The sequence below is a fragment of the Hippoglossus hippoglossus genome, chromosome 5 (assembly GCF_009819705.1).
Source record: "Hippoglossus hippoglossus isolate fHipHip1 chromosome 5, fHipHip1.pri, whole genome shotgun sequence".
Taxonomy (NCBI): Eukaryota; Metazoa; Chordata; class Actinopteri; order Pleuronectiformes; family Pleuronectidae; genus Hippoglossus; species Hippoglossus hippoglossus.
The window spans coordinates 9,801,535-9,829,488 of NC_047155.1; the positions used below are offsets into that span (position 1 = coordinate 9,801,535).

Here is a 27,954-nt window from a genome sequence, read left to right on the forward strand (position 1 = left end):
ACAGCCACGCACCGCCGCCCCGGACAACTCCCCGCAGCCGAGCCGAGCCTGACGATGACGGAGGAAAGCCGAGGCAAGCGGAGGAAACAGGCAAACCCCAGGAGAAACCGAGGTGAGAGAACCGAGAAGCTGTGGAGAGAGGGGGTGGGGGGGGGGGGGGGGAAGAGAAAAGTTTGAACAAGTCGGGGGACTCCACGGTGCAGCAGATGTTGCGCGCAGGAGCTCATCACTGGGGGACATTTCCTCGGGAGCTTTCTGGAAACAAATGAAACGTGTTTTCATTGTGCAACTTTACAGTCGTGTTTTTTTTTTGCATTCGTGACCCTGCAGTATTAATAAGTGAGGATGAGGAGGCAGGGTGGCAGCTGGGATTGTTACAGCCGGAGTAAAGACGTGCGTTAAGAGGTGAAGCGAATGCGCAGAAAACATCCCCTCAACCCCCTGCACGCGTTCAGTGAAACCTCGCGACCCTTGTTTGTTTTATTATCTTTATCCCGAAAAACAAATTTCCCCAAACTTTTTTGGAAAGTTTGGAAGATCCACATTGTTTAAAACGTCCGGACGCAGAGCATGGCGTGTTTCTATTTTGATTTGATATCCAAGATGTGATTTTTGTCAAATTAAAACGTTTCTTGAGAAAAACGTTTCTTTAAAAGTTTCTTTAAAAAAAACTTTTCTTTCTCTCTCATGTCGGCCTGAGTTTAAAAAAAAGGTTTAACCTGTTCATGAGGTTTCTCTCTAGGATCATGTTCCCTTGTAGTTTTTATCTTCTACTGCAAATTCGTTTTTTACATCAAGTTACATGAATTTTTAAAAAGTCAACATTTTCTTAGTGGAAAGTGTATTGTACCAGAAACAACATTAAGAAAATGGCTCATTTAAAATTGATCTTCTAAATAGAAGTTTTTTCTTGAACCACAGTGTAAATAACTTTTCTTTTGTCAAATCTCTAAATGACTTGCATTTTAGGTAAAAGTGACAAATCGAATAGCTAAATTAATTAGCTTTACCTTAAAAATGTGTAAACACTCGTCATTTTAGTTTTCTAGTTTTCTGTCCAAATACAAAGGCTTTAAAATATCCCCCCCCCCCCCCCCATGTTCTCCATTATTCCTGCTCCACTGAGTCATATTGATCTTTGTGTAATTCTGACCACCAGTGGCCTTATCACAGTGTAAAGATGTTATCAGCTATCAGTCTGCGTGAATGCACCTTCTACAGCAGGGCTGCATGAGAGGAACTTGTTGACAGTGTGCTTAATTTAGGGACTTTGTTGAGACTCACACTGTGCGCTGTTTGCAAGTGTGTGTGTGTCTTTGCCTCTGAACTCCCTGACTGTTGTGCAGGATAAACACACTCGCACATGGACACACACGTAAACATTTGGTCTTCTATTCTTCTGATGAGGACTGGAAATTTATGTTAGAATCAAACGCTGCCTCCCAAACCCCCGAAGCCGCAAAAACTCTAAAATTATCCACAACATTGAACATTTCTCTGGGCCTAAATTTAACTGCAGGCAACAACTGTTTAATGAGCTCAAATCTATAAAACTAACCTTAGTCTAAATCCCTCTAACGCTGTTGAAGTGTGTGTGTGTGATGCAGTGTCTTGCTGTTGGCTTTGTATTATAACCTAAAGTCAAAGTGCACACACAGCCTTTAACTGCATCATCTTTCTGTCACTGAGAGGATATTTTGTCCCCAGAATCGAACAAGAGCGCACAACAAACACACAACTCGTTTTCTTCTTAACTCTTAAGGTTCACAAACCAGGCATCGTGCTTGTTTGTCTCTGAGGTGACAACTAAACGTTGTTTGCTGTCAGGACTCCATTATCGTTTGCTGTAAGTGTTTCCTCATTTTATTCGGAGAGGTGTGACACCCGGCAGAGTGTCACCAGGGTGAGATCCCTCTGTGGCTGCTCGGCGCTAACGGGCAGCCTTGTGTGTGCGGTGCGCACACACATGCACACTCTCACCTTTGACCGTCACGTAGCAGTTTGTCGACCGACTGCACGAATCAACAGCATCACAGTGCTGTGAAAGCAAAAAAAACAATAACCCCCAGCACATTTACTCACTGACAGGGACATGTCGCGTATCAGACTGTAGCAGCAACAATGAAAAGCGCAGTTCCTTTAATTCCTGCTGTGACCTCAGAGCAAAGTTAAACCATCACTTCTGGTCAGTTTCAAGTAGTGGTGGAGTTTCAAGAACTGAGGGCGTCTAAGAAGGGAAATTGGTGGAGAAAAAACAGAAAGAGACACTGATTACAAATTGAGATTCGGCCGAAAATCTAAAAAGTGTCCTAAAAGTAAAAAATGTTGAAGATCTGTTATATAATATATTCTGTGTCACTTCTGTTCAGGCGGCTCTCTTTCTCCTGTATTTATTGATTCTTGCTCTACGAGGGGAAGTCAACCTCGCGTGCATGTCTGTGGAGATTGCACGCTCATCGGTGTCCTGTGTCACACACACATGCATCAGTGCATGTGGAGAATCTGCGCGTGCCCTCCTCGCTGCACGTATGCCAGCGCAGATACGTGTGTGTTAAAGCCGTGTTTAGGATCTGGAATGCGAGCAGGGAGTTAAAGGTCCTTGATAAACCCAAATGAATCTGGCAGGCCTGACTCATAAGACAGCGATTTGCGGATCTTGTCCAAACCAGAAGAAAGAGGTGGAAAAAAACCATACGCTGACTTTTCTTCTCTCCCCAAGGCGCCTATTGATTATGTCTCTGTCTCCCCCAATAAAACTGTCAATGTTCACCAATATCAAGCAACGTGAGGAAATTACTACTCTTCATTCCTGGCAGATTGAAAACAGTCCTGCGACTGAGGAAGGAAACACATCCATTTGAGATGATGACCTTTGTTCTGGCTGTGAGCGAGAGATTTTGGTTTCAAAGAGTGTGAATTAATTAGCGGAGGACGCACCCCCCCCATTTCAGGCCTCCATACACACTCACATTTGACTCCATACGCTTATTTTGATAGTGTGATGCTCCATCTTTCATATTGATGGAGAAAATTGTCAAATTTCTCGCACCGTTTTTAATTATCAGGGTTTTTTGAGATTTACACTTTCACTTTCTTTGCATTTGAGCCAGATATCACTAACCTTACTGCCTAATTTTGGAATAACGGTGGCGTTTACATCTATTTTCCTCATTGAAACTTCTTTATTTCAGTTTCAGGACAACTTTAATGAGGCAGCCATTTAGTCTCTATAACGGATTCAAAGAAGCCACCTAATTGGTGCAGTAACTGGTCTCTGCCCGCTGTTTAGATTCCAGTGTTTTCATTTATTTAAAGCCCGCTGACTGGATTATACCCGGGCTTTCCCCTCAAACGTAGCGGGCGTCTCCACCAGAGAGACATCCACACACCCGATCACGCTCATCCAGTCCCCGACTCTCGAATCAGACGCAGGGCTGCATTTCACGAGCGTCCTCAGAAACATATTTAGCCCTGTTGCCTTGTGCTTTAGGTTTTGTCAGTCCATGAAAAACCTCGCTCTGTTGTTGAGTTGATGTGCCTATTTAAGAGAGAGAGAGAGAGAGCTTTCTCTCCCTGTTTCCCTCACTCCCTCTTTCTCGTTTTTCTCCTTTTTTCAAGTGCCAATTTATTTCAACTCCTTTCCCCTTTTCTTCTTTCTCCTTCATTGATTTCCAAACCCCAGTCTTTGTATGCAGCTGGGGCCCAGCTGTGTGTCTGTGACTGTGTATGTGTGTGCATACATGTACGTGTGTGTGTGCATGCGTGTGTGTTTGTGTGGGTTTTTCTGGCACAGTGCTGCCACAGTGAGCATAGCACACTGTACACAAAGGACTCAAGCAGCAGAAAAGAGGGGGAAAAAGAGAAAAGAGAGAGAATAGAGGGGGAAACACAGCAATGAAAGACTGTCGCGCTTGTACTGTACAAAGCACAGGGGCTGGGCCTGTTGGACCGGGCCTGCTGTAAGATGTATCGGCGCTCGGGGATGAGGGGCGGGGGGAGAGAGCGAGACAGCAATGAAGAGCTCAGGCACCACAGTTTATTACCGGGACTCTTCAAGGGGCTCAGCTCAGGCGTCAGAACCAGCGGGTGGGTGGGACAGAGGAGGAAGAAAGAAGAGGAGGATGACAGAGGTGGGGAACCGATGGGGCTGACGACGAAAAAACAGCTCGTCGGCGTGAGAAGACAGGGGATGGAGGGGTTTCGAGGGGCACGACGGGTAGATGCACAAGAGACGGGACGGGGCGACAGAATGTGGGATAATCTTAAGTGTTTCCTTATTTGTTCCTCCACGTTCCCATAGCTCCAAGTGGCACATATTTTTCCCATCCCAGCTCTGCTGCGTTTGATGCCAGATCAACGCAGCAGTGATGGGGAATCCCTTGATTGAGTCCCTCTGGTATTTTTCACATGTTTATTCAATTATTGCTTGGATGCAGCCCAAACAGTCCCATGTCGTACTGTACATTCCTGCTGTGTGGCTGCCACACTGGTGATCCACTCCAGGAGGAATTATTATTTGGAAAGTTTCGTGGTGCCATTGTAGGATTAATACTCGCGCGGGGGCTTTCCGCCATATTGGCTCCCGCTCGTGATCGTTTGGAGATGTAGGATGTCTTTTGTTGAGATGTTACATCGACTTTTCATCGTCGGAAATATTGCAACAAAATGTAGAATCTATCTTTTTGAATCCGACTGATATACGCAAAGAAATGTAACCTTTGTTCAAACTGGGGCTTAGTCGCTGAAAGTTAAATCCAGGAAGAGCAGATAAGACTTAGTTAGAAACTTAAGAGTTGACTGTTTGAGGATCACACTCTTTTAAACTGTAAGACAACATGAATAACCACAGAGGCCATGAGGTGTGTGTGTGTGTGTGTGTGTGTGTGTGTGTGTGTGTGTGTGTGTGTGTGTGTGTGTGTGTGAGTCTCAAGGTGCCTCAGGCTGCACTTTTCACACGTTTAACACCAACAATATTTCTTGCGGCCTCTCACTCAAATGCGTGCGATTCTATTTTCGCATCAAGGCGTTTTATCTGACAGAAAAAGGATTTACGTACTTTACATTATGATGTTGCAAACTGCTCTCTTTGCATTCTTGACAGATTCCATTTCCCCGTTTTATTATTACATCCTTTGTCATTGCTTTGGCACCACGCCTCACCTTTTAGTCTACTTGCAGATCTTCCCCTTTCTGCGCCGACAGGCTGGGGGTATTGTGCGTTTGATATGTGCCGCACGTGTTCGACAGGGGAGAGGGGTTAAAACTATCCAGATATAGGCAGGATCTCTGCACACCATTTATAGATATGTGCCGTTTTATCACACCTCAAATTAAATTTGGAACCCCGCTTCAGCTGTCATGTATTACAAGGCCCAGATGGGTGGCAGAGCGAGAGAGGGATGGAGGGGGAAAAGAAAAGAGACAGGGAGAGAGGGGAGAGCGGCCTGGCAGACAGACACAGAGTGTGTCAGTGTTCTGGAAGCGGCTCTAACAGGGCAGCACGTTGATATGTGGTAAACGACAGGAGAGGGGTGGCGTTTGTGGAGGATCTGCTTTGATCACCTCCGAGGACTGATTCGAGAAAAGGAGTGGTTTTCAGTTTGACACCTTTCTTTTTAATCACTTCCCATTTCTTTTCTGCCTTGCTCTCTTATTTCCTTATTTTAAACAAAATGTTTCTCTCGTTTTTACTTACTTACTTTTCTTCTCGTGTGGATCTTTTTTGTCTACTTAGCACCACACGGGCAATCATGGCGGCACATTGACAAAAAAATGTATTGCAGGACTGTGTAAGTTTGTGTAAAAAAAGATTTTTCTGTTCCTTCCTTTTTTTTTTTCATGTGAACATAAGTTGCTGTCTTGGTCATCGCTCAGTTATGAAATCCTATACCACACCCCGGAGGGTGTCTGCCCTGCTGGGCTGCTGACAGCGTTGTCAGCTGATGGTAAATCAGCACAACACCAGTAGTTTCCTCTTTAGCTGACCACGTTCCCGTGACGGACATGCAGTTCTTGGCAGGTAGCAGAACTTTAAGATCATTTTAAGAATTACCTAAAATGACAGAAACCTTCTTCAAGAGAAATTTATTTGACATGTTTTTAGTTTGGTCCATGTCCCATCTGCTAACATGGAGAGGGCGGAGTTTATGACCTGGACTGCAGCCAGCCACCAGAGGACAATCGAAAAGTTTTGTCTTCACATTTTGGGATGTGGGATCGTTATTATTGGTCGCACCCCCTGATGGTGTAGTTGTTATTTGAAAGGGATTTAGACAATTAATCAATAATCGCAATTGTTTATAAATTATCTGTCAATAAAGTTTTAAACAAGATGTCAGTTTCTTTTGACTAATCCAGCAACTGAAACAAGTGATTAAACAGCTACAGTATCACATGAAGGCCTGAACAGCCATAAATAATTAAGATAAGATCAAATTTACTGATCCCACACTGAGGAAATTCCCTTTTTACAGCAGCCTCATCAAAATAAGGTAGAAAAAGGATGTGAAAGTATAACATAAAATAAAATAGGCAATAAAATAAAAGGAAAAACAGAAATACAGAGAACATAGACATATTCCCACAGTACATAAGCTAACATCCTATTGAAAGTCAGACTTTCTAACAGTCCTGACCTCTCCAGTCCACCAACATAAACTCTATCTGCAGTCAAGGGCTTGTACTGCATCAGCTGAGGTGTGAGAACTTGGACCAGCAACAGAAAAGGCATGGATCAGTCAGCCAACTCCTCCTCCTCCTCCTCCTCCTCCTCCTCCTCTCTCGCTCTGTCTCCTTGTACCTGTGATCACCTGGTACCACCTCCGTCTGACCTGCACATCCCACTCTCGCTCTCTCTCTCTCACTCACACATTCAGATAATGTACGTACTCAGTTACCTGGAAGGGAGTAAACACATTCCTCTGGGGAGAGAACACGCTCCGCTGACTTCTGGGCCCACCAGCGAATGCATCATCTCGGCAGAAATTTCCATCAGCAGTGATTTACCACAAACAAATTCATTCATTCCGCCTGTGAGACATGCGATGCAAACATATTAGTTGTGTTACAAGAGAGTATCTGTGAAAACGTGGCCTGCAGCATCACAAATCAACAATGGAGAGGTTTTGGAAAGGAATTGGACTATTTTTGTAATAAATCATGCCTCTATATTTAGTCGCTTTCAAGCACGATCAATTAAGACCTCACAAAAAGAAAAAGATGTTGATGTTTCCAACCAGCGTGACATATTTAAAGGTTGCAAATGAGTCTTTAGCTCAGGTAAGAACAGGATCCAACACAGGAAGCAACACAAATGCTCACTCTTCACTGCTTTAATCTCATTGCTACGTATCATGTTTGTGTTGCAAATTTGACAAACTGGTGCTTAGGTTTGAAACGAAACAGGTCAGCCGCTAATAAAAGAAAATGAATAGGCACGGAGAACAAAAACAAAAAACTTTCTGAAGTCGTACATTTCTTTTTCCTTCTCTGCCGATGCGGTCGAGCGGGGTACCTCAGGGAAGCAGTGCAGTTATGATTATATGGTGCGTGTGTCCAGCTTTGCAGGAGGGATGGAAAGGGAAGTTAAGTTATAAGGCAGCCTGGCAGCCTTTCAGAGCGAGGTAACGTCATCTGAATGATACGAGTAATAGGAAGGTGTGAATGCGTCCAGGCCTCGTATTGGGACGGGCCCCTGAACGTCTGACACAAATCGGATTTTCTTTCTTCCCTCTCTCTCTCTCTCAAACTTGCACTTTCTTCCAGCCGTCATCTGTTGCTTTTCTTTCTTCTTCCACTCTTCATCTGTGAGCTTTTTGTTTCTCGCCACTCCGTCTCCCTTTCTTCCCTTTGATTCTTTATCTCTCTCTCTTTCCTGTATCGACTCTCCCCCACCTCCTCTATCCCTTTCACTCACTTCCATTTTTATCCACTCCCTCTCCTGCTTTCTTCCCCTCTCCTTCCATCTATCCATCCTCTGCCGCCCCCCCCCCCCCCCTTCTCCCAGAGCCCTGAACGGTTGCCATCATGCCCCCCACCCACCCACACCACCTACCCACACTCCCCCCCCCCCCCCCGAGTGCCTCCCCTGTCCCACTGACACCACACGCTGCTCCCATCCCCCGAAAACCACTTCAAACAGCCAACGCCATCAAAGCTTGCAGTCAGTCAGCCAGGCAGTCAGCCAGGCAGCCAGCAAGGCAGCCAGTCAGCCAGCCGGCCTTCTGCTTCGACTTAAAATTACTGTCGTCCCAGTCGCGAGGCTGCTTTCCTCTTCTGATACACATCAAAGATCCTCTTAAACTCCCCAAGTTTGCGTTCTAAACCTTTCTTCTTGTTCAGTCTTTTTTTATATACATTATTTCGACGGTTGAGGTTTTGCTCTCCCTCCCTTTCTCTCTCTCTCTCTTTCTCCCTCTCTCTTCTTGCCATCACTTTTTCTTTCTCCAACATGGGCCAGGTCAGTAATGACATGCACACACTCTCCCGTGCAGTTCTGCTGCCTTTGCATTTTTCTCTATGACTTTAATTAGTTTCTTTTTCAAAGCGTGGGCTCTGGCATCACATGCACCGCACACACACACACACTCACACACAAATCAAGTTGAAACAAAAGCACGTACGAGTGTGTGTAAATTAATATGCAATATGACTCATACATCTTCCTAATCAAAACTCCATAACCACAAAAAGACCAGCGTGTGAACAATGCGTGTGTGTTCATTTTTTCCTTGTCTATATTTCTTGATGTGTGCGTGCAGAAAAAGTGATGAAAGAAGCACTGAGGCCGAGACGGAGAGAGTGTGTGGAGAGAGTAGACGGTGCGTGTGTGTGTGTGTGTGTGTGTGTGTGTGTGTGTGTGTGTACAGGCGCGTGGGGAACGTGGGGAGAAAGACAAAGAACACGAGCAGAGCGCCACATTAGAAAGGCGTCTTTTCTATGTTTCAAAGCCTCCAAGGTCACTTGTGGTCACTGGAAACGCTCTGGTGTGTTATCATCTCATTTGAGGGATGTAATGTCTGCATGGGCCAGAGGATGGCGCCCCGTCTGTACGTTACAAACAGGATCTGACTGTTGGAACTCATCTGCAGGCTGACGAACATTTATCATTGTAAAGAAACATACTGTTATTATACTGATGCATTTTATAGTTTCTTATTTTGCTGATTGATTCCTGAATGAAGCAGCAGGAGATAAATGTCTCGTGTCGTCATGTTCTTTAATGACTATTTGTGGCCTTTGTTTTTTACTTTTAATTGGTCAAAGTGCAGAGAAATAACAAGGCAGTAGCTTTAAGGAGTTGATTTGGGTTTTTTTAACTACTTGTGTCGTGAATACCTTCACATGTGCACTCTGATCTTTTATATCTCATTGTGGGTTCCTCAGAGTTCTTGTATCTTGTGTTTTAAATCGGCTTTGAGTGGCTACATTAAAACATTTTAGGGCTTTAATGCACAAAGCACCTCAGAGAGATCGTATATAAAGACGTTTGAAGTCGACAAAAGTCCGTGGGATACCAGGCATATTTGTTTCGCCCTCAAAACAAATCTCCTGTCGTGGGCATAGCTGAAAGTTGCAGCTCGAGTCGAACTAACCAAATCCCACATTGTGTAGCTGTTAAACTCAAAAGAGAAGTTTTATTTAGCGTGCACCCCTATTAAAAAACTTCAGAACCTTTGTGCTCCGTCAGAGAATGTTTTAATATTCAAAAGGAGCCACTATTGTGTGGTTTCTTGCGCCAACGTACAAAATAAAGAGCCACATCAGACAGCTGGAACGGTCCCCGAGCATTTTCATGTGTCAAGAAAAAGAAGAGGGAAAACAAATTTGGCGTGGGGGGGAAGAGACGGGGGTATTTATAGAGTGGTGTGAGAGTCTCTGCAATGACAGGAGTCTAATGAAGTGGAGTTTGGGTTTTGATTCACAGTGCGGTGAGTGCGTGGGTCCTTCTGTGACCGTTGCTGCATTCCAGCACCGGTTCCTTGCTACACGGAAACCAGCGAGGGCCACAGGAGGAGGCGGAGGGCCAACTCCAAAATAACGTGGTCCTCAAACCGAGCTAACCTTTTCTCAGAGGCGTGCAGGCCCCGCGTGCTCCCAGTGCACGGTGGCAGTGACACTCAGCTCAAACATGGCGGGGGGGAAGCTAGAGTACAATAGATGAGTTAGTTTGTCACTGCTGGTGAGTCACTGACATGGTGAATTACACAATATACGCAATTCAGCAGCAGGATGATGTGAGCGGTGTTTCCTGTGTTAACTTAGTGTGGTGGGTCAGTGGAAATTGTTTTCTGCGACAGAGTTTATGACAAATGTGTGATGAGGAAAAACAAGAAAGAGACAGTGAATTTAAAGCAGAGGCTGTAAGTCATTAGGATTGTTATAGGTTCTGGATGTTAAATCGCTTGACAGAACAACTCTATAAAATCCCTTTAAATTCTCAAAACACTTGTAAATTTCTATGGGTTAGAGAATCCAGTGGAAAAAAAAAACCCAAATCAATTTACTCGCTGTATCATTGCAAACAGAAGAATACATTCATAATCCCAAAAAAGATTCTTCTTCTCTCTGGTGTGTAAGTGTTTAATGACGCACGCAGACTTTAGAAAGTGTGTTGTCGCTTTGAAGGTAACGGCCGGTGAGAAAACGAGGTGACTCTTCTTTTGATAAATGTCAGTGTGGTGGTCTGGAGGACAGGTAAACATGGTGGCAAACATGCAAGCAGCAGCAGCACACAGGAAACCTCCGGAGGAAGAACACACGACCACAAAGGCTCGTTGCGCACCTCTTCACTCACACCTTTCGCCTCTTTAATGCAAAAGAGAAAAACTGATTGCTGCATTTTTTTCCTTGTTTCGCTTTCATCTCAGTTGCACCCAGAGATAAATCTTCAAACCTAAGTGATCTCAATTATCTTAACTTTCCTTCCTATTCTTATCTGTTTTCGACAAATGATTTAAAAACAGATAAGGGGACGAACTCATAGATAACGAGACTGTGCTGCTTTAACCCAACTGCGGTTTGTTTGCACGTCCTATTGCTAAAACTCTGAACACAACATCCCCTATATACACACAAAGAGGCTGTGGCTGTGATGATACACTGAATGACAAGCTCTACCTGTGCAAAATGGGAACCTATTCATTTTGAGTTCGCTGTGGAAGTTACCATCATTACAGGTTTGCAAAAATACACCGTGGATTTCTATAGATGACTCACCACATGATCTAAGAATATACATAGCTGGGCTGGGAATCTACAGGACGGGCAAAAGTACACGCTGTGAGTGTCTGTTTCTCCTTCACACCACCTCCCCTCACAGCTCTGTCAACACCTTTGTGGTGTGATCACTCTTTAGGCCTGACGCTATTTGGGACCCTCTTCCTGTCTCACTGCTCCAGTTTCTATTGTTTCTCACACAGGCATGGTAGCTCAGAGAATGATGTGTTAGGAGGCTACAGGTTTAGCATTAGACTTACTCCATCATGGGGACACCGTGCAAAAAAGAGGGCCCTAATCAGAAACATTTTGATCTCTCTTTATATAAAATAATATATAATACACGTGGTTGCAATCACCTAATGTCACAAATATTAAACAACAAAGTTTGTCCTGCAATTTCATTAAGTGACCTCACACAGTATTTATAGTGTAACCTTATTTCTTGGTTGCCTGCTCCAGTTTTTCTAAGCTCTGGGGAATAAGCAGGCTACAACTTCTCTTTAAAGCACAGGGGTTTATTCTTCTTCTATCTTTATTTGATAAACACCAACACACGGCAAAACCGAACATAACTCTCGGACTTCCCAACAGGCCTACGCCACTGTTACACCTGTCCCACGTGAAACAACGGCAGGTAGGAACCAGTTAGCTCCTTGGGAAAGGGATATGCAGAAGCAGTTTCAATGTTACACGTGAAATATAAATGAATTTAAAGTCCTCTGAATGATACTGAAACAATGAGAATAAGAAATAAGAAACACGAAATTGGCACATAAGTGTTTAAAATAGCCCAAAATATAATATGTACCATATTTACAGTCACAATAGAACAACTAGAACAGCACTTTCTCGGATTGTTAAAGAAAGTTAAAACAAATTCCTGGATCAACCCAACACCAAAATGTAATAGCTTCTTGCCTGACCCGTACCGCATCCTTCCACAAAGTTTCATAGAAATCCATTTAGTTGTTTTTGGGGTAATGCTGCTCACAAACAAACGAACAGGGGTGAAAACATAACCTCCTTGGTGGATGTAACAAGCCCCAGTAAAATGTGCATCAGGGTAAACAGGAAGAGATTAACTGAGTCTATCAGATGTGAAGAAAATGTTCCTTTGAAGGTGAAAGATGATGACAGACATTATATCTTGATGTAGATTGATCTTGCACTGCAGCACATGTACACACTGTACAGTAACTTACAGCTTTCGTAACTATATTTAACTTTTATCAACTTGTTTGCCGTTAGTCAAATGTTTCGGTCTGTTTGAAGCTACACAAGAACAGGTTTTCCACTGCGCACATGTGGTTCACTGTCGGGTGCAGTGCAGTGATGTGACGTGTAGATAGAGAATAACAGATCAGTAATACTGTGAAATCAATAGATTTTTAGATGCCAGGGCCCTTTTCAGTGCGGGGCCATGGCAGCTGTACACAACACCACAGAGCAGCCCAGTCTCTGTCTCGGGGCTGTGCTTTGATTCGCCCGTGCATGCAGGCTCCTCTGAAATCGCACTGAGCACTCATGTGTGAATAATGAAACTAACACCAGCGCACAGTCACACCAAGAGCAAGACTCGTTGACAAATCAACCCTGTGTGTGGTATCAGCGAATGGCTCGGCGGCTTTGAAGCTAATAAAATGCCAAAAGGGAGATTCTGTTTTTGTGTCACAAGGGGCCCTAATTGAAGAGCATCATTAAAAGCCACAGTGAACAAAGGGCGAAATAGTTTCAATACGGTGTTTGTTGTCAAGCTAAAGTGTGCAGAATCGCGCTGCTGTTGTCCGCACTTCTGTTTTTTCGCAGGGCTTTAATCAATACGAGGAAATTAGCTGGGTGTTTATTTCTTTCGAGCTGATTGCTGTGCGACGCCGCCGCTGCGTCTTTCAAAGTGCAGATGTTGCCCCTGGGCTGCGGTGCTGGTGTAAATACTCTGACAGGGTGGTGTCTCCTAATGAGCGGGACATCTAACGGCACAGAGCTGTGACCCTGCTGCTGCGGCACCACATGGGCCTCAATTCTGCTATCTGCGACTGAAGTACAGATCATGTTGGAGCCACACACACACACGCACACACACACACACACACACACACACACACACACACACACACACACACACACACACACACACACACACACACACACACACACACACACACACACACACAGTCGTGTCTCCATGACCTCAGAGGATATTACATTAACTTACATTGATTTCCTGGAGACTTACTCTAACCTTAACCATAGTTGCTACTTGCCTAACCCGAACCTTAATCTAAGTCTAACCTTAAACTAAACCATACTAACCCTCAAACATGTCTTCACCTTAAAATTAAATCATTGACGTTACAGGGACTTGCTTTTTGTCCACATAAAGAAGACAAGTCGCCGTAATGTGGCAAAAGATTTAGGTCCCCACAACATGAGTAATAACTGGACCACACACACACAGACACACACAGACACACACACACACAGAGATTATTGTTCATTCGATGACTCTGTCGTCTCCTCCGCATCACATTGGTCTCATTCTCCATTCTTTCCACCGCATCAGTTTTGTTTGTTTGTTTTTCTGTATTACTCGATACCCTATTTTCTGTGTGTGTGTGTGTGTGTGTGTGTGTGCGTTGAGGGAATTTCCCTCTGTTGTGTGTTTTTCACAGTTCATCATCAGTTGGAGGATTTGTGCCCAGGACGGTTTGACACTGTTGCTTTCAGTCTTTTTATGTACCTTTCTTCTCTGATCCTTTGTTCCTTTGCTCTTCTCTTATCTCTCTTTCTCCATCACCTCTCGGTGTAGTTTTGTCACTCTCTTTCTCAAACACTCATGCACACTAATGTTTGTACTTCTATCTTAGTGAGCACACTCATTGACATACTACATTCCCCAGCTAACCCTGACCCTAGAACCAAGTCTTAACCCTCAAACAGCCCTTTGAAAAAGTGTGGACTGTTCAAAATGTCCTCACTCTGTAGGATCTATGCTTAAAATGGTCCTCACAAAGATGTCATTACAGGAACACACACACACACACACACACACACACACACACACACACACACACACACACACACACACACACACACACACTTCAGTGCAAGAGCTCACAATCACACTCTGCAGCAAGTTGCACATTTTAGCATCTCTTCCTCCACACTAATATGACCTTTACAATCTCCATCTCAGTCTCAGCAGCTATTTGCAGACTTTGTAGAAGCGGCGTCCAATCAATTGAGCTCAAACTCGACCGTGTGACTTTGGTATCAGTGCGTTTACGGGTTTATTTTCTCCATCATTAGACAAGAATGTTTGCACTTCCTCTTCGCTGGCCACAAAAATGCAATAAACACGCAGCAAAACATCCCATTACCACCATTCCTATTGGTTACCGTGTAATTTAGAGCACTTAATCCTCAATTTGCTGTCGGCGTATAATCTGAGAAGCATTCGGATGAATTGAAATCAAAAGTTGCATTCCAGACTGAGGCGAGGAAATTTCAGTGCAGGGTTTTCTGTGAATTAAAGTCTCTCACTTTGGAATAAATCATACTCTCCTGTGAGCTTATGAATTGGGGGGTGATATCTTCTTCTTTCAAATATACAAGTTTGTCTTAATTCTGCTAAACAAATCATTGTTGTCAGGATTGATCAAACTGAGAAGGACAAGGTGCCAAACAAGCATCACCCTGATAGAGAGAGTGTGAGTGAGAGAGTGAGTTGCTGCTAACATGAGGAGGATGAGGGGGGAGGCGTCTGCTGCTGGTTGTGGTCCTCCCCTGACTCATTGTGAGAATGTTACACAGCAGGTATGAACAGGAGAGCAGCCACAGTGACAAATGACACGTTTGAATCCTGCGATATGCTCTGGAGATGAATATGGATACCTGGTGTCTCTGAACTGCTCTCATAGGTATAGTAAAATGACAATAATCACACATCTTCCTGTGCTTGGTTGTTTGTTTAGTATGGGGGCGTCCATGCACCTCCATGTGGTAATTTATCTAGTTCAAAGTAGCAAGTGCTTAGTTTCTTTTGAGGCGAGTGAAACTGTTGTGGAAGAAGCACTATGTCACTCCTGAGAAGCAAATAATGATAGAAAAGTGTTTTAAAATGTATTTAAGTGAAATCTACGGGAGCTCTGTTGAATCAGTGAGTTTTTATTCATGGGCTGTGTTCATTTCCCTGGTTTGACAGTTTTACCACCTACATTTTGTACTTCATGAAATGTACCAGATGTTACAGTTACGTGATATTTGCACCACATGATTATGTCATATTTACACTCATGCATTAGGTCATATGAAGAGCAACGTAGATCTCATCTCTTACAGGTAGAACGATAATTTGTTATTAATATAAAACTTTAAAAATCTCTAAGAGGCGATAAAACACTGTTGAAAAGTTGGTGGCCTAAAAAACACATTTACAGCGAAACTCAGATCTTGTAAAATATGTATTTGATTTTCATTTCCTATTAATACGTAATTTTACTAGTAGGCATATGACATGTGTGTGTAATCCTTTTTTTGTATATAACAAAGCCTTATTACATATTTTATCCTTTATTTTTTGTTTGGTGTTTGTCAATTGTATATCTGAGCGCCGTCAAAATATCTCAAACTAATATGTGCAAAAGATGTTTTATTTTATTTGGTTGTTATTAAAATGTGTAAGATACAATAATATATTAAATTGCATTGATAATATTGTATTACTGTTATTCTGGCTTTGTTTTGACAATCATCGAGTGTAAAGTGCGTAAAAATCAACAGAATGGTAATAAATTCATTGTGTGGTAAATTGGGCCTGGCCCTGTTTGTTGCCATTTAAAACCAAGAGAAACAAACAAGGTCATTTTTAGGTAATTACTGCGTGCTTACCATTTAGCCACATAATTACTAAGTCAATACCAGATCACATATGTGAATTGTAAAATAAACTGCAGCTTAGTGTCTGTACAGTCGATGCCCTCAGGGATATAAACAGAGGAGGGTTCGCGTGGACGGGACTGAAACTATCTCTGTGCTGAGCCAGTGCAAGAGAAACGCAGACTTTTTAAAATGTGGTTTTAGAAAATTTCTGGCTCACAAAAATATGTGCTTATGAATTTATAATTATTACTCATGTCTGTCCAACCCAATGATGTAAATAAGCAAATTAATATTGTAGTTCAGGGTTTCCCAATCGTTTTAGTCCGTGACCCACAAAGTAAGGCTCTTACTTTAGGGCCCACATTATCCAAGAGGATATTGATTTGAACTAATGTTGTAATGTATCATATGGTGCCACTAATTAACCTGCTGCAACTGATGCTATGACTATTCCTTGATAAACACCTCAGGGATCATGTGGGGACAAAGAAAATTATAGGGTTGATGAAATATTTATACATTTTTCATATTTATTTATCTTAAATTTAACAAATTTATTTTTGTGTCTTTTCTTTTATAGCATTAATGTTTAAATTATGGTAAATTTGATTGGTTTGAATTTAATTTGATCAATGACGACCTCTTGTCTGTGTCTCACAACCTCCCAAGGGGTCCGGACAACTAGTTTTGGAACCACTGCTGTAGGTGATTATTTTTTAGGCTGCAGAGGAAACTCACAATGGATTAATAAACACATTCGAAAAGAGCAGCAATTTGTTTTCTCTGAGTGCAATTCTGCATTTCTAACTATACGTGTCCAAGCTGGAGAACGTGACAATCTTTCTAACAGGCAGAGGCCGTCAATCTTTCACTTCAGTCTCCGTCAGCGAGGGAGAGCCAGCAACAGACAGATTAAAATAGCGCTGCAGTGTGTGATCTGAACACAAGTGTTGTTGTCAAGCCATCAGAAACAGTCCCCAGACGACCGAGTGATCAACATTGTCAGGCATGATGCAGCACAGTTCGGTGAGCACTCTCTGGATATGAGTCACATTCTTCCCACGCACGATAAAGTGCATGCACAACAGCAGTGTTCTGGTGTGTGCTAGTTTGGGTTACTCTTAAATTCATTTTGTACCTTGACACACAATCCGTCCATGGAGGCGATCCCAAGCCTCCTGCACTGTTCAAAGATTGTGTGGCTCCAACACACACACACACACACACACGCAAAACGAATCTATTTGACGCAGTCTCTATCCAAATAAATAAATCATCGGGCCTGATAATGAAAGCCATCCCTGTGCGGTGCCGCTTTAATGACAGGACATATAGACTCAGTGTCACTCACTGTCATGGGAGAGAAAATTAGAGCCAATTTGATGCTAATCAGGACCAGACTCTCCCCCCCCCCCCCCCTTTCTTTGGGCCCTGGCGGTGTATGTCCTATCATCCCAAGGAAACTCCTGCAGGACTGATAGAGCAACCTCATCAACTTCATAACTACCCGCTGTAGTGGAGCATGTTTGATGAAGAATTTCACCCCCCTGAAGAAGAAGTCTGTCCTCCCCATGTTAGTTGATCGGCTCTGTAGGAGGCATGCACACTGAGTTTTATGGTTTAACAGGGGTGCAGTAGTGAAGCCGGGGGAAGGACGTACAACATGCTGATACAAACAGATACACGTGTAGGTGTTACATCTTAATACACTCATCTGAAGAATATGTGTAAATTGTTTGAGTAACTTAAATGTGATTGCGGGCCACCCCCTTCGGCTCTTTCAGTAGCAGAGTGAATGTGCATGTGTGTTATCAGTGCAATCTCATGTCTTTCGGGTTGTGAAGGTGTCATGGTTACCAGGTTATAATGTCACTCTGAGTGTACGGTCACAGCCGTGGGTCGTATGACATGTGCAGGGGAGCTGAAGGCAAACTATACGATGAGAACTGTCCACAGGCGAGTGAGCGAGGGTTGTAGTCGCAGCAACTCAAAGAAAAAAAAAAAAAAATGAAAATCTTTCAGAGGGAGTGAGTGTGAGTGTGTTTTGACAGGGTAATGAATAAACCTTGTTTGTGTTTTGTGACATTTAATGAGCTGTGAAACTTTACGTTTCTCTCTGATCTCTCTCGGAGCCAAAAGGGAAAATTCATTTAAGGCTAATAGGAAGCATGACAACGTTGTAGTGCGACCGTCATCAAATACTGATCAGAAACGTTATTTTTCACAACACAAAGGGGGGGGGGGGAGAAGAACTGGGAGCTCTGGCCGTTGGCACAAGCCGCGCTCTCCCCTCGACAACGGTTTGGCTTTCTCTGATGCTGTATTTCAAACGCACTGGCAAGGAGTCCACTTTGTGTTCTTAAATGGTCATTACTTGGTTGTGATTAGATATTGCCAATCAGTGAGAGGAAAACAGAGAGTCCTCAAAGAAAGCCTTGGAAATAAGAGCCTACAGCTGAAATCCCAGGCATGTGTTTGTAATTGTCATTTATTGTCTTCGCCATGGGAAAAAGTAACGCGCCCTTCCACTTTTCTCCGCAGCCTGGGCACCGAGGGTACACTTTTAAAATGACAATATGTTATTTGTCTTCTTTTCTTACTGCTTCACTGCCACACGGTCATGTACTATACACATCACGGATCATGATGAAAATATAGAGTTAAAACATAAAAAAAATGTGTACGTTATTCTACAGTCACGAATTGTTCTTTAAAAACAGTTGCACATGAACTCAAAGTAACAAAGAAGTATATGTTGTAAATAACTGGGATTTAAAGTGACATTAAAACAAGCTGCATTTTCTTGGATTGAAGTTTAAACATCACAATGACGCATTAACAGCAGACTCGGTTAAATACATACATACTCTTTTGTTAAATATATCGTTTTTCAAATTCTTTTTGGTTAAATTTGTATCCAACTGAAAGCCTCGTACTGGCCGAGTATAATATATTATTATAATTTATATTTCTGTCTGAAGTGTTGAGAAGTATACATCTTTCCTCAGTTATGTGTGTTGCATGCTGAGCTTGTCTGTTTGCGTTGATCATTATCCCACACATCCACATCGCCATGTGAAATATCTCTTGATAAGAAACACATTGAACAACATGAAGACAACCTCATCCTCTTACTTACAGAGGAATATTGAAATAATAATAAATGTTAGATTTGCATTTAGAAAATATTTTTGAATTCCTGATTGGGTTTTTCCTCAGTTTGGTTCCTTACATATTTGTTTTAACCCAATGCGTTATTGTGTCTGGTTTCTAGTGGTCACAACCTACAGCTCAAATAACTAAACACCATCTGAAATAACAAGAGACATGTCCATTTCATTATGAACCATGTTTTTAAAAAGTAATTATAGGTTTGGACACCACAACAAAATAATTGGTGTGTCATTTAGCCCAGATTAAAGACATGTGTTGGTGTTATTTGATTTTTAAACGTACTGAAAACACAATACAGCATTGCAAAATCAAACATCCCCTAATGAGCTCATTTGATGCATGGCATTTAAATATAACTCAGAGCCCCCCTAAAACTTTCCTTTGTTACTTTCCCTCTCACAGTGGATGCTGAGCAAGCGACTTCACTGGGATCTGAGGGGGAGGATGAGGTGGGCCTGTGGAGCCTGGAGCCGCAGGACTGCCAGGAGAGCCTGGACAAGACGAGCCTGACGCCCAGCGAGGGGACGGAGGAGCCCGGCAGCCCCGCTCGCTCCACGCGCCCGCACAGCCTCAGCCCCGGCGCCAGGAACTACTGGGTGCAGGTGGAGCCGGATGCCGAAGCGGCTGAGGACGGCATCACTGCATCCACCACTGACCAGGATGGAGACCATGAAACATTGAGGATGTACTGTAAGTTACAAACTAAAGTGTTGTGTTGTCATGTAGGAAAAGTCTGTGTTTGTTGGTTTGTCTGTTAGAATCAGGCATATTTAGGGGACTGATGTTTATGAGTGTGTGGAATTTGGTGCCGATTCAGATAAAGATCCAGATCCAGTGAATTGAACTTACTTAACTGGCTCCGTGAAGAAAGTATGAAAGTGTAAAAATGTAAGGTATACTGTATGAGACTGCTGTGGACTTACTCTACAGTAAGTGTAAACAAGTTTTCCAGCGGGTTTCTTTTCTGATGCAAGACACTGCCAGCCTCACGATGCTGCTCAAAGCCCCGTAGATACACCTTCGTATCAGCTCCTTGTGTAACCATGCCTTCCCTGAAAGCTGTTTCTTCTTTTCACTCTTCTCTTTGAAAAGGCAGCCTTCTGAAAGCATGACAAAAGAACTCATCCCACACAATGTCACAATATTTCCATGCATCAAAGAGGTGACGTTACGGTACTGAAATCAGCACTGTGCGACGCGAGGCTTTCCCTTTTATTTAGCGGAGATCAAAGGCTTGCGCGGCTCGCCTACTAACAATCACTTAGCTGCCTCGCCTCGTGTGATTCGGCCTCGCCTGATGAAGGCAAAGCTGAGTTTTTACAACACTCCACCGCACAGGCTCTTCCCTTCACCACATAAAAAAACAGCTCAAAATATGCCAACATCTGCAAACATTTGAAAAATCTTCCTCAAAGTCGCAGTGAGCAGAGTTGACTGGCCTGAGATAGGAGACACCCTCTCCACTTCACATTGAGTACATCTGTGGCTGTCTCCCTCTCGCTGTGCCTGTCACTGCACTCGAAGACACAAATGAGAAAGAATTCTTAAAATCGCGTGTCGCTTCTGGCCGATCCCTGGATTTATTGTTTTATCTTTCAGACTTTTTAAGTAAACAGTTTAATTAAAATAAAAATAAATTTAATATAACAGAGATGACTGCGATAATACTTATATGACTGTAAAGTACCCGTGGATGAAATACCCTCAAAGGATTTGACTAAGAAACGTTATCATTATGTAATATATTGAATCATTGATTTTATTGTTTGTCTGACTCGTTCTCACTCAAATAAAAGAAATTTGATAAAAAAGAAAGAGAAAAGGTTTTCCAATAACCCAGATTTAGCAAAAGTCTCTAATTACTACGGAAATATTAGAATCTGCTTTGCTCCAAAAAGCAAAAAAATGTATGATAGTCTCTTTTGTTTAATATGGATTACTGTAAATGAAGGTTAAATGTAGGTCAGGAAAACTTGTCTTAACACTTAAACAGGTTTGTTCTATCTTCTCTGCAAGGATTTTTTTTTTTCACCTTGTAGTAGAATCTTGTAGCAACACTTCTATTGTCCTGTAAATAACCAAAGTAATAAAGCTGAGTGTCTGCACGTCTCATAGTTATGTTTACCTTAGCTGCTGGTTCAAAATGAACATATTTCTAGTTGTACATATTTTAGTGTCTTTTTATCTGTTCCCCAGGTAAGAACTCAGACTCCCAGAATACCTTTGAGGACCTGGCTCACTATGAATTCTTGGCCCAGTTGAAGAGGGCCTCTACCTCCGCCAGTCTCTTGGACCATCTGAGCCACAATGGCACAGCTGCCGCGTACCACCAGGGCAGCAGGCACGACGACCTGCCGCCCGCTATCTGGTCACCAGGAGCTCAGCACAGTTCACCTGAGGGAGCAGGTACGCGAATGACGGAACGGCTGCAATGATAAATACATAGAAAATGAACACGTGAAATGGCTGTTCTGAGTGTTATTAGTTCTAATAACCAACTCAACTGCAGGATGTCGTTAAAGGGTGATAAGCGTGTATAATGATGTACATGCTAAGAAAATGGGAAGAAAAAGGCAGAGTTTTAATTTTCCCGTCACAATGCAAATATGTAAAATAATTTCACTTGATAAAATAACAGCATTAGGTAGACATGTGGATATGTGACGGGATTAATATATTCTTGTTTCTATCTATAAATATTAGTGAACAATAAAAAATCATAATGGTGAGAGTTAAGTTCTCTCAGATCTGAGAATGAGAACACGTTTCATTCTGTAGCTTATACCACAGACACACAAGAAAAGGTGTCGTAAGATTCCATCTTCCTATTTCAACATTCAACCTGTGTGACGACACACACAACGTAAAAAAACGGTCAAATTGACATTTAGAGTCCACTGCTTCTAATTAAGTTCAAAATAATACATTTTGAATATTTTCTTTTAAATGGTAAAGTTTACTCTGGCTGTATTTATGTATAAGACGGGTTGGTGACCTATACCAGGACAGGCTTCAGCCCCCAAGCCTGAAAACAGTGTATGTGATTAATGCATGACAGTTTTCACGCTCTGTTTAAACCGTCTCTTCTCTCTGGGCTTCAGATGCAGCGCGGAACCAGCAGGTTTGTCCGTTCTGCCACAGGATGTATCAGCGAGGAGCCACTTTGAGGGAGCACCTCAAGTACTGTCAGGAGAGGGAGGGGGGGCACATGGTGTGTCCACTCTGTGGATACACTGCCCCCCATAGGGCACAGATGGAGCAGCACCTGGCACTTCACAATCAAATGCAGGACAAGGTGAGACTCAGAGTAGCATAAATCTTCCCTGCTGCAATTAGGGCAAAATGCCACAGCATGGTTCCATATAGTTTTAATTATTTAGTAGTGATATATTTGTAACTTTGTGTTGTACATAAATAACTGTGGCTAAGGAGGTGGAGCGGGTTCTTCCAGTCCGCATGGAAAGACACTGAACCCCAAATTGCCCCTGACTGTGTCTGAATGATGTGCGATGGGGAAAGTGCTGCACAAAGATTGTAGCACATAGCAATGTGTGAATGTGTGTGTGTGAATGTGTGAATGGCAAAACTGTAGTGTCAAGTGCTTCGAGTGGTCACCAAGTGTGTATGTATGCATATAAATACAGACCATTTACCATAATCATACTTCTACCAACCCTGAAATTGCTCCCTTAACGTCTTCCAGTGTAAAACTAATAACAGCATTCCGTCTTCCTAGAGTCCCATCATGCTTGATCAAGGCATGGAGACCAGGAAGTTCAAATGTATGCAGTGTGGCAAAGCGTTCAAGTACAAACACCACCTCAAAGAGCATCTCCGCATCCACAGTGGTGAGACAAAATAACATCAAAACACTTACTGTACAGTACTGACCCGTTGATTTGCTATTGTTTCCTCTGTATCACTAACCCTTACTTATCATGTCACTTGTGAAATTACACACCCAGTTCATGCGCTGACAGAAAAAACGATTATGAAAAATGCAGAATGATGACACCCTGGTAAAAAGTATTTTCAGCCCACTCGACATCTTTTGACGATTGCGTTCTTTCTGTGTTGTATCCCTTAGGTGAGAAACCTTATGAGTGCTCAAACTGCAAGAAACGCTTCTCTCATTCTGGCTCATACAGCTCCCACTTAAGCAGCAAAAAGTGCCACAGCGGTGGAGGGAATGGAGGGGGACATACAGGAGGAGCCAGCGGGGCTTTTAATGGACACAACCAAAGCCCCTACCACCCCTCATATCTCCAGTCTCCCTCTGCAGGCAGGGGGAGAAACAGCAACGACAACGGCTCTCCTTTGTCTTCACAGAGCCAAGATAATTCCAGGTCTCTGGGCCGAGTACCAGAAGATCCTCATCAGCTTTTGCTGCAAGACCTTAACCAGAACCCTGCAGCCTTCGCCAAAGCTTTGGATCTGGCTCGGTTCTGGGACCCCTCGGCAGAGCTGTCCCTGAGGGCCAGTATCCTAAAAGGGACCACCCTATTGCCTTATCCTTACTCTGGGACCAAATTTGAGGAGATGCTGCAGGAGGTGCTTCACAGGGAGGTGAAGAAAAATGAGGAGATGGAAAGAGAAGGAGGCGCTGCAGCAGAGGAAAGGAGGGTGACTCACAATGGAGGAGGGCTTGAGAGACAAATGTCCCCTGACAGAAGGAGGGAGTCAGGGGAAGGGGAGAGATGCGTGCTTGGGGTGACGTGTCGCTGGTGCTCCCAGCTTTTCCCCAATGTGGCAGTGCTCCTGCAGCACGAGCGCTACCTCTGCAAGATGAATCCTGAGGCAATGGAGGTGCCCGAGGGTCTTCGCGTCAAAGACCACTCCTCGCCACCTTTGTTTTTCCCCAGATCTGCTCTCCAACTAGAGAACAGCAAACCAGGTGAGGTCCCCAATGGTCTCTGTGGAAACAAGTCACCATTGCACAAGCCCAGCTGGCACTCTGTACCGCAGCAGCTTTTGGTCGCAATGCACTCTCCCACATCGTCCCACCATGATACCCTGTCCGCGCGGGCGTTTTGGTCCAGCCAGGAAAAGGGAAGCCCGAGCCAACCAATCAACCACTCCCCAGATCTGTCTTCACCTAGAGCCAGAAGAAGAGTTCCCTCGTCAGGATTCAGTTCTCCTGTCTGCCTCGACCTCACCAACTTCCCTCCTGAAATCTCCTCACCTCAGAACCAGACTAGAAGCCCCTGGTCCGCACAGAACGAACCTCTGGACCTCTCCCTGCCCAAGCAGCTCTCAGACCAAGAGGGGAGAAACAAAACTGTTAACGGCAGCTCAGCCAGAGGCGAGAAGAGAGAGCTTGGGGCCCAGCAGCAGCTGAAGAGACTAATGTCCAACTTAAGTCCGACTTCACATCTACCCTTACACTACCACCACCCGGTCTACAGCGGGGCCAGAACTCCTGTGTTTCCAGGGTCCTTATACAATGGTTTTCCTATCATCAACCAGTCTGGTTTGGGGCTCTCAGGACATGATGCCATCTCACAGATTCCATTCAGTCAGCCAGCTAATAGCGCTGGGTTTCTCTCTCCTATGGCCTACATGATGGAGGCGGACGCAGAGGCCACGCTGAAAAAGATCCACCAGGAGAGACAAGCTCTGATGGTGAGTAAGGCTTCTCTTTAAGATCTAGATTAAGTGCATTGTGGGGCACTAAACTCACCTGGATGAGTAGGTGCCTCGTGTGAGTCTTCCTGCAATGATCGCAGGTTCGGTTTGGACCCCACATGTCATCCCCACTTTCTCTGCCTCTACTAAATTTGTAAATACTCTGTCGTAAGAAATTAAGTAATTACTGTAAAGTTTAATTAAAGTAATAACCCATGCAAACTACTGCATAGTAATAACTTTCATGATTTCTTTACAGGGTGAGGTGTTAAGCCGCGGAGCACTGGACTACCTCTCTCTAATGGATGAAAGTCTGGAGGGAGAGGGTGGACCCGGGAGGAAGAGGCTAAAGAAGACAGAAGAGGGGATGTATGCTTGTGACATTTGTGAAAAAACCTTCCAGAAGAGCAGCTCGCTGCTTCGACACAAATATGAGCACACAGGTCAGTAGCTTGTGCACAGTCTGCAAGAACATTTGATATATAATTTAGTTTATTGGTTGCCATCATATTTGTTCAAATTTTGTTATTCATGAACATTAGAGATGCTGGTCGGCATATTTTGTTAACTTCGTATAGGCCTTTCCCCCTTTGTTACCTTTTTGTAAGTTAAGGTAACCATCTGCTTTAGTTACGATACACAATGTCAAAATAATCTTTTGAAAATCCTGACAAAATAAAAATAAAAAGTTCATTATTATTTCAGTACATTTTCTAAATATTTTGTTCATAATTTCTCTGTCGGCATTACAGGCAAACGTCCTCACGAGTGCAAGATCTGCAACAAGGCCTTCAAGCACAAGCACCATCTGATCGAGCACAGCCGGCTGCACTCTGGAGAGAAACCATACCAATGTGACAAATGCGGCAAGCGCTTCTCTCACTCCGGCTCTTACTCCCAGCACATGAACCACCGCTACGCTTACTGCAGCAAAGACCAGGATCCCGACCAAGACCCCGAGGAGATGCCTTTCGGCCCGGGGGCAGGCGGCATTCTCGCGGGTCGGCTGGCTGACGACAACCCTTTGTCCCTGGAGGACACTCAAACACCGCACTCTTTCCTCAGCGATTCCAGTCTGGACGGGGCTCCAGAGGGACTCAAAGAGGAGGAGGAAGAGAGAGAGGCAGGGGTTAGTGATGGTCATGTGGAAGAGGCACATGAGAGTGTGTCAGGAGAGCTTTTGGAAGGTCGACCCGTCCAGGATTCACCAACGAGGGAGCACGGAGAGCAACATGAGAGAAACGGCTGCGACGTGGGAAACAATACAGACAGTCACGCGTGGGAACGGGGCACTGAGGACCAGAGTGGAGACTTGGACAAATATGAACTAAACCTGGATATAACAGATTTACCCAGGATAAAGACTTAAGGTGACTTCCACAAGCCAAAACAATGCATATACTGTATATATAAAATACTTTTGATAATTTTTTTTATCTATCATATAAATATATATAACAGCTCCTCTGATTTCTTTAATTTCACATCATGATAAAATGCACAAACCTGCCAATGCGTACGTGGCCTTAAAGAGGATCAAGCCATACAAACAAAATACATGTGCCAATATTTTAACATGTGAAATAGACTTGATGTACCTTGTTGTATTTTATACTTGTATTTTATTGTATTTTTCCAGGACAGCAACATTTTTTACTTATCGGCGGTTGTGTCACATATCCAGATGTGGTTTTGCAGATTTCTAACTTTTCATTTGCTTGCTGCTGCTGCTGAATGCTGCACAACCCCTAAACCAGAAGCTTTTGTTTTTTACTCTTTTTTTTTTTTTACATTGTTTGAAACATTCCGACTGTTCACATTGTAGATGCATACCAGTGAGTGGGGCCCTGAAGGAATTGTCTGTATGATTGATTGCAGGATGGAGGGACATCTATTATTATGTTAAAATGCCATCGAGGCCAGAGGTCAAAGGTTACAGATGCAGCCAAATCAACACAATCACCTGATGCCTAGTTAGTATATTTATTCCTCCTCATAAGTCCAAGAAAAAGATCACCTTTGATTATCCTGTGGTGCATTTCATTACAAATCTTTACCTCTATTTTAAGAAATAGCAATAACTGTAACGCTTTTACTTTGTCCTAAAACCAGTGAGCGCTTTACAGTTTACAATTTACCATTATTGTTGCAAGGACTTATGCCATTAATGCTGTGAAATCAAAAAAGGTAAAACCAACTCATCTCTTCAGGGTAACTATGGATTCTCAGTGGCTTTAATTAATCAGCAATATATTAAGTGTTTAGAGTGAGCAGTAAAAACAGGAAGAAGTGGAAAGCAGCGGGGGTTTTTATTTTTATTTTAAGAAGAAACGTGGACTGCACCTTTTTAATTTCAGTCTGAAGTTATAGGGGGGGAGGTCTTCTGGGTTTTTATTGTGAGGGAGTAAATTAAACTTTGTACTTTTCTCACTGTTTGTGTAATAACCACACGGAGCTGCTTTATTTTATCTAAAGATACAAAGTCTCGTCTTATTCGCAATGACTTACATGTGCCGCAGCCTGTCAGGAACAAGAAGGTGTCACACGTTCAGGGTGTCCGTTGAGATGTGGCAAGAGGGTCAAGACTCAGGACTCATGCACACGTCGGTTTTTTACTTCCCACTTCCTCTTTCTGACTGCAGTGTAGTCAACGTGAAAAGTGCCTCGGATGCACTCAGCCTCTGTGAGTGATCCGACAGAGCCTTGGTACAACAAGATAAGATGGTGGTGCACGAGGTGTGACTAAGCTTGTGGGCCTTCATGCATCAGAGCATCAGTGTGTGTGTGTTTTTGTGTTTCTCACCACAGATATGCATATGTGCCACGTCAACTGTCACCTTGTATTGCCTTACCTGTTACTTCTGTGTCTTAAATAGGCATATATATAAAAAAAAGTGTTGCCTGGTTTCACTCAGTGTCTGCAGACTTTTAATATTGAGCAGTATTTTTTAATTTTTTACTTGCACAGATGCAACTTTTGTATTAACTTTTTATACTTATTTTTTTTTTGCATGTTTGTGGATATTTGTAATAAAATTTGACATGTTTTACACCCGA

General features: G+C 43.3%; 1 protein-coding gene across 1 annotated transcript; it reads left to right on the forward strand.

The window, feature by feature from the left end:
- The first annotated feature begins 54 nt into the window (after window positions 1–54).
- Window positions 55–27,947, forward strand: LOC117760941 (zinc finger E-box-binding homeobox 2-like). The gene is made up of 8 exons (XM_034584368.1): window positions 55–112; window positions 19,675–19,962; window positions 21,469–21,678; window positions 22,374–22,567; window positions 23,009–23,120; window positions 23,360–24,894; window positions 25,157–25,340; window positions 25,650–27,947. The coding sequence occupies exons 1-8, from the start codon at window positions 55–57 to the stop codon at window positions 26,264–26,266; spliced, it is 3,198 nt and encodes a 1,065-aa protein (XP_034440259.1). The 3' UTR covers window positions 26,267–27,947.
- The last annotated feature ends 7 nt before the right edge of the window (window positions 27,948–27,954 follow it).

Coding starts and splice junctions, on each gene's coding strand:
- LOC117760941 (XM_034584368.1), top strand. CDS start 55: ATGACGGAGGAAAGCCGAGGCAAGCGGAGGAAACAGGCAAACCCCAGG. Junction 21,679..22,373: donor CAGTTCACCTGAGGGAGCAG/GTACGCGAATGA, acceptor TCTGGGCTTCAG/ATGCAGCGCGGAACCAGCAG. Junction 23,121..23,359: donor GCATCTCCGCATCCACAGTG/GTGAGACAAAAT, acceptor TGTATCCCTTAG/GTGAGAAACCTTATGAGTGC.